Genomic DNA, 7,290 nt, shown 5'->3' with positions numbered 1-7,290 from the left:
ACTAAAATGAACCAATAAAAGCTAAAATGAGCAAAACATGAGCTAAAATGAGGAAAAATGAAGCTATAATGAGCCAAATAAATGCTAGAAAGTGAGCTAAAATGAGCAGAAGGTTAGCTCAAATAAGTAGTCCGCAAGTGAAAATCAGCAGACTGAGCTAAAATCAGTACTCCATGAATTAAAATCAGCAGACTGTAAGCCAAGTTAGCAAAAAATTCACTAAAATGATCAGAAGGTGAATTAAAATCAGCAGAGTGAAGCAAAATAAGTAGAAAAAACTATAATGGCCAGTAGTCGAGGTACAATCAGTAGTCCACAAGCTAAAATCAGCAGAAGATGAAGTAAAATGACCAGAAGTTGAGCCAAAATCAATAGTCCATGAGCTGAAATCAGCAAAACATGAACTAAAATAACCAGAAGGTACTGTATGCTAAAATGAGCCAAAGGTGACGTAAAACTAGCAGAAGGCAAGAMAAATTAACCAGACCACATTTAAAATGAGCTGAAGACGAGCTTAAATGACCAGATCACAAGCTAAACACAGTAGCTAGATGCAAAAATGAGCAAAACAGCAGATAAATTTAGCGAGTGATGTTCAAACTAAAATGAACAAAACAGTACCTGCATTGAACAACACTGCAGCTGAAAGCAGCTAAAAGCAGCTAAAAGCAGCTGAAAGCAGCTGAAAGCATGAAGCCAGTGACTGTTTGCTGAGTGTTCTGAGGTTCTGGTCAGAGGGGGCGGGTCGATGTGTTTCTTCATCGTAGGTTATCTCACCTGAACAGAGCAGCCGGTGATCGAGTATTCTCCTGCGAAGCCGGGCCGCCAGGACAGACGCAGCGCGGTCCGATTGATCCCTGCGGCCGTCAGGTTCTGAGGCGGTGCGGGCAGAACTAAACACAAACATTACGTTTTTTAAAACAGCAAACAAAGACGAGAGGCGAAGAGATGAGCCTGAGAAGAACCACCGACCTGTGATGGTACCAGAACCTGAGGTGGCCACGCCTTTGTAGTTATGAGCTTCACAAGAGAAGGTGCTGGTCCGGTTCAGACCTGGACACAGAGAATAAAACCTCATTACTGAACCTCCATTATTAACAGTTTATTATTTCAGTTTAACACGTTAGATTGTTTGTATTTTAATTCAACATATTTAAAACCTAAACTTTCCATCATTTTACCATCAAAACTTGACTAATGGAGTTTTTTTTTCCAGCCTTAAACTGGAGACTTGTTGAGTCTAAAACTGGAGACTTGTTGAGTCTAAAACTGGAGACTTGTTGAGTCTTAAACTGGAGCTTTGAGATGTTTCTGTCACAGACTGTAAACAAACACAAGCTCAGAGAATAAACAAAAAAAACAACAAAGTTTACAACGAAAAACAGATACGAACGCACTGAAAACAAAACAACAAAATTCCGAGAGCAGAACCAGACACGATGCGAGGCTGATGAGTGAAGCGAGAACACCTGAGGGACAGGTGAAAGTGGGCGGGGCTAGACGGTGGCTGATAAAACACAGATCTTGATGCGAGTCGGCTCCAGGAACTAAAAGGAGGGTTTGTGCTGCAGTTTAGGTGTGAAGAGTCTGAGTCACCTCAGAGGGGGGACCTCGAGGGTCCGGCTGAGCTGACTCACACGCTCCACACATTCCACAACACACCGAGAACATGTGACTTTCAACCCTCGTGCACAGGACCCTGCTGTTCGGCGCCGGCGGCACCAAGCCTCCATTGTGCCGCTGGAACAGAGTACGACCCTCGCCGGCTGTCAGAGGACGTCTGAGGGCCGAGCGCTCATCAAGACTTCTCCTGATTGCAACACATCCTCCTCTGTCTCTGCACTTCTCCATCAGGAAACCACAAAACAACACTTCTGACCCGCTGAACATCTTTCATTTAGTCACTCTGGAAGCTCATGTGTTTTTCAGGATTGAGCAATCACAACAGAATACCCTCCATAGTCCATATTTACAGAGTTAAAATGAATCTGAATGTTCTGAAACCCAAAAACAAAATTACGATGCGGCATGACRGACAAAATTAAGACTATTGTGCAAACAGGGATTGCTACATCCTTGAAGCAGGAGACTATGGCTGTGTCCAAAACGACAGGCCGGGTCCTCCGGAGGACCCAGTCTGCCGTTTTGGACACAGCCTATATCTGTTCTTAAGCTAGCTATTGATCTGATTAATGATAGGTCTGCACCGCTAACTGAGAGGCCGGAGCTGGTAAATGAGGTGACTAATTATTTGTGTTAGCATCAAAGGGGCTAGAGACTAGCATGGGTAAGCTGGTGTTAGGGGTTAAGTTTGTGTCTAATAAAGTAGGTGAGCAGCCTAAACATGCTCATGGCTAGCCTTTCCAATGCTAATGCCATCTTATCCCATAGTCGCTAGCCTTTCCAATGCTAATGCCATCTTATCCCATGCTAGTCGCTAGCCTTTCTAATGCTAATGCCATCTTATCCCATAGTCGCTAGCCTTTCTGATGCTAATGCCAGCTTATCCATGCTAGTTGCTAGCCTTTCCAATGCTAATGCCAGCTTATCCATGCTAGTCGCTAGCCTTTCCGATGCTAATGCCATCTTATCCCATGCTAGTTGCTAGCCTTTCCAATGCTAATGCCAGCTTATCCATGCTAGTCGCTAGCCTTTCCAAAGCTAATGCCATCTTATCCATGCTAGTCACTAGCCTCTCTGATGCTCACGCCAGCTTATCCATGCTAGTTACTAGCCTCTCCAATGCTAATGTAATCTTATCCATGCTAGTCACTAGCCTATCCAATGCTAATGTAATCTTATCCATGCTAGTCACTAGCCTCTTTGATACTAACACCATCTTTTCCATGCTAGTCACTAGCCTCTCTGATGCTAATGCCAGCTTATCCATGCTAGTCGCTAGCCTTTCTGATGCTAATGCCATCTTATCCCATGCTAGTCGTTAGCCTTTCTGATGCTAATGCCATCTTATCCATGCTAGTCGCTAGCCTTTCCAATGCTAATGCCATCTTATCCCGTGCTAGTCGCTAGCCTTTCCAAAGCTAATGCCAGCTTATCATGCTAGTTGCTAGCCTTTCCAAAGCTAATGCCAGCTTATCATGCTAGTTGCTAGCCTTTCCAATGCTAATGCCAGCTTATCCATGCTAGTCACTAGCCTATCCAATGCTAATGTAATCTTATCCATGCTAGTCACTAGCCTCTTTGATACTAACACCATCTTTTCCATGCTAGTCACTAGCCTCTCTGATGCTAACTCCAGCTTATCCATGCTAGTCACTAGCCTCTCCAATGCTACCACCATCTTTTTCATGCTAGTTGCTAGCCTCTCTAACGCTAACACAAATAAATAGCCTCCTTCTCATTTGCCAGCTCCGGCCTCTCAGTTAGCGGGGTCAGCTGTTCAGTTAGTGGTCCCGGCCTATCATTAATCTGATCAATAGCTGGATTAGGAACAGATATAGCCTCCTGCTACGAGGATGTAGCACCGTGCCATAAAAAATATCAATAAAAGCCAAGAGATGAATCCTCAGCTAACAGCTGCTCTCAACCTGCTGCAGAGGTATCGTCCAGTGAGTGTCTGACCGTCAGGCTGCTGCTCATAAAGAACCAAAAGGTTTGGTTTAAAACCAGGTTATTTATCCTCATGGCTCTGATTCATTCGTTGAGTTTAGGAGACTTTTCTTGCCTGAATGAGTCACGGATCAGAGTAAAGTAGCTTAACATTCCCAAAAAAGAAAAYATTCCTCGGAAAATGATGACTGGATTAAAGAAAAAGCATCTGAAGCTCAAAGAAAAGATTTGAAAACTTTCATGACTGTAGCTCAATATCTCTAAAAGCGACTGAGCTGACATGTTAGCTGTGGCGGCCATTTCTAATCCAGCAGCAGTTTGGTTGTAGAGGAACCTCCGTTGAGCGGCTCGAGAGACAAGAGCTGACAGTTTTATTAGGATTTGAAGGATTCCTCATGCAAGAAAAAGAGATTTTGTTGAATTAAAAAAGTGATGGCATTGTGGTTGAGCTGGATGTTTTTCATAAATATATTTAGATATTTTGTGTGTTTGTTTAGAGTGGAAGGTAACAGGTGCTGCTTTAGAAAACCACAGGAATCACTGCAATGCGTTTCTGAGAGGCCCAAACTCAGGAATTTTGTGAGTCATCCCTTTTTTTCCTGTTTGGAATGCTCTTCAGCTCTTCATGCCTCTTTTTGTCTTTCTGAGCTTCCTGGATGAATGTTTTCATTCCTGCTCTGGTTTAAACCGTTAGCCACCRGAGCAGCTGCCCATTCCTGAGCTGTGAGTGTAGCTTACCGTACATCAGCTCTGGGTCAGAACCAAGCTGCCCACTACCATGACTCAGCCTAAATCCTTCAATCAAACCCTCCTCCTCTTCCAACACTGACTCATCTTTCAGAACCTGCCTGCTGTTTGGCACCGAGCTCTGGGTCGCAGTCTGTGGTTTTCACCCACTCAACCACTGGGCGAGTCATGGAAATGGACCCAGTAGACCCAATAGACCCAATTGACCCAATAGACCCAATTGACCTAATAGACCCAATGGATCCAAGTAGACCCATTAAACCCAAAAGACTCAATGGATCCAGTGGCCACAAAACACTCAATGGATCCAATGAACCCATTAGACCCAAAAGACCCAATAGACTCAGTCAACCTAAAAGACCCAATAGACCAATTAAACCCAAAATACTCAATGTATCCAATGGACCCATTAAACTCAAAAGACTCAATGGATCCAATGGCCACAAAATACTCAATGGATCCAGTGGACCCATTAGACCCAAAAGACCCAATAGACTCAGTCAACCTAAAAGACCCAATAGACCAATTAAACCCAAAATACTCAATGTATCCAATGGCCACAAAATACTCAATGGATCCAGTGGACCCATTAGACCCAAAAGACCCAATAGACTCAGTCAACCTAAAAGACCCAACAGACCCATTAAACCCAAAAGACCCAAATGACTCAATAGACCCAATGGACCCAGTGGATCCAATAGACCCAATAGATCCAAAAGACGCAATAGACCCAGTGGTCCAATAGCAGGACTAACTTCTGGTGCTCAGAAAACTGCACAAGGGGGCACCACCTCAAATCTTGCCTAGGGCACCAAATTGGCACAAATTGGGGTCTCCACAGTCTTTAACTGCTACCTGTAAGGTTGAGCGTGGACGGAGACAGGGACATGGGATCATCCAACTTGTTGAGCGGAGCTCCGTCCTGCAGCCAGATGACTCTGACCGGCTCCGGAGGTCCGTGGGCCACACAGCTGAGGCTCAGCGAGACGTTTGCCACGACGGACATGTGCTGAGGCTCCGTGGAAAAATGAGGAAGGCCTGAGGAAGAAGAAGCTGAGTCAGTTTTTTTTTTCTTTTTAACAGAGCAGATGTAAGTGAGGTCCAACTCACCCTCCAGCTGGATGCGCCCCTGCTCAGACAGGGTCTGGTTGTTCTCTAAGTAGACGGCACATCTATAGGAGCCCATGTCGGGGAGCTGTACCTTCTCGATCCTGTTGTGAAAACAGAAAACTGTGAGATCCAGAAGTGACAGGAAGCTGGACAGAGAAATGTTTCTTATTCAGTGAAAACAGAAGAAATGTATCATCAGAAACCAGTGTTGGGCACAGTTCCCCTAAAGCACTAATAGGGGAACTAATTTCTTGATTAGTGCTTTAGGGATTTAGCTATTTTTTAAATTAATTAGTGGATTAKCACTTGCTAAATTTATGGGCTAAATTTAGAAGCATTAACTGAGGTCTTTAAAGTTATTGATCAACATTTTTGTTCACAGTTGAAGGTGAAAGCTGTCATACATTTTGTTCATATGTGTGTCATTTATCTACAAGGTCACATGTGTCAAACTCAAGGCCCGCGGGCCAAATGTGGCCTGCAGGTGATTCCGATTTGGCCCACCAAGGGCACTAAGTGACAACATTCTGCACACAGTAAATATTGTCTCATGTTGACTCTGAAGAATGTTTCATGTGTAAACTGGATTATATTAGTGCTTTAGAATTAGCTTTTGCTAAATTTTTCAGTGCGTTAGTGCTTTAGAATTAGGGGACCTAAATATTTGAGTTAGTGCTTTAGGGTTAGTGCAACTAATATTTAGATTAGTGCTGCCCACCATTGTCAGAAACCGTTGGTTCAATCTAACCTCCTCTGCTGACTTTGTTATTTTAGCCGTTTATTAGCCATTTTAATATTTTTAGCTTTTTGCTTATCTTTTAGCTTTGAGCTAAACTTTGCTATTTTTTGTTAGCTTTTGCTACTTTATGTACTTTAGCTTTTGCAATTTTTTGTTAGGCTGTTGCTCTTCTTAGCTACCGTTTTACTAACTTGTGTTAGCATTTTGCTACTAGTTGCTTTTCACTAAACTTAGCCTTAAGCTAACCTTTTTCTTTCATCTTTTTGCTAGTTTTTCAGCTCTAAACTATCCTTTCAATAATTTTGGCTCRTCTTTTTATGCTTCATCTTTCATCCAAATTGAATTTTTAAGCTAAACTTTTTGGTACTTTAGATAGCTTTTTGTTACTTTAGGCTTTTTGCTCAACGTTTAGTTTTAGGCCAACATGTTGATGCTTTTAACTTTCAGATAGTTGACTATTTTTAGCTTTACAGCAGAGTTTAAGCTTCATCCATCTCTTTCATGCTCTGTATTTGCATTATTTATGGTTATATGGTTTTGTTCAAACTTGAATAATTCTAGAAACGTAACATGAAGACAAAAACAGTCGGTTCAGTAAGATGAAAATGAAACAGGAAGTAAAAACAACTGATTCAGAGTTTCAGCTGCTTCCTACGTGAGTGTGCTGGTGATGGTCCAGCTGTTGCTGCCTGTGGGGACTTGGACCTGGTTGGTGTCAGCGTACAGAAGTTGGACCCCGTCTCTCAGCCAGACCACATCTGGGGGGTCCTCCTCCTCGCCCCCGCTACCCTTCAGGTCGCAGCGCAAAGAGACGGGTTTGCCCAGGGACGAGATGATGGTGCCGGGGCTGCGTTCAAACTCCAAATCTACAAAAGACAAAATAGATTTGTCTGTTTTAACAGAATAAATACTTTAAATTCTCTAAATAAAACAAAACTAAATAGATAAATCTCATTTTATAAAACATTAAACTTTCATCACCCACAAAAATAATAATTTAGTTACAGAGTTACTTTTATTTTTTAGTGGTTTAAGTCGTATAATCCCATTTCAAACTGATAATATAAGATCTATACCTAACATTACTAGTCTATACCTAAAATTACTAGTATATACCTATCATT

The 7,290-nt window shown here is 42.6% G+C and overlaps 1 protein-coding gene across 1 annotated transcript in view; it reads right to left on the bottom strand.

Annotated features, from left to right (window-relative positions):
* axl (AXL receptor tyrosine kinase) overlaps positions 1-7,290 on the bottom strand; it is a 42,035-nt gene that overhangs the window by 20,010 nt on the left and 14,735 nt on the right. The window contains exons 2-6 of the mRNA XM_014025142.1: positions 6,822-7,032; positions 5,428-5,528; positions 5,173-5,355; positions 973-1,053; positions 778-893 (exon numbers count right to left, since the gene is read on the bottom strand). Coding sequence (XP_013880596.1) covers positions 778-893; positions 973-1,053; positions 5,173-5,355; positions 5,428-5,528; positions 6,822-7,032 — 692 coding nt within the window. The remainder of the gene's footprint in view (positions 1-777; positions 894-972; positions 1,054-5,172; positions 5,356-5,427; positions 5,529-6,821; positions 7,033-7,290) is intronic.

Source organism: Austrofundulus limnaeus, unplaced genomic scaffold, assembly GCF_001266775.1.
Source record: "Austrofundulus limnaeus strain Quisiro unplaced genomic scaffold, Austrofundulus_limnaeus-1.0 Scaffold458, whole genome shotgun sequence".
Taxonomy (NCBI): Eukaryota; Metazoa; Chordata; class Actinopteri; order Cyprinodontiformes; family Rivulidae; genus Austrofundulus; species Austrofundulus limnaeus.
The sequence above is the reverse complement of the archived record's forward strand: the minus strand, read 5'-3'. Positions and strand labels throughout refer to the sequence as shown.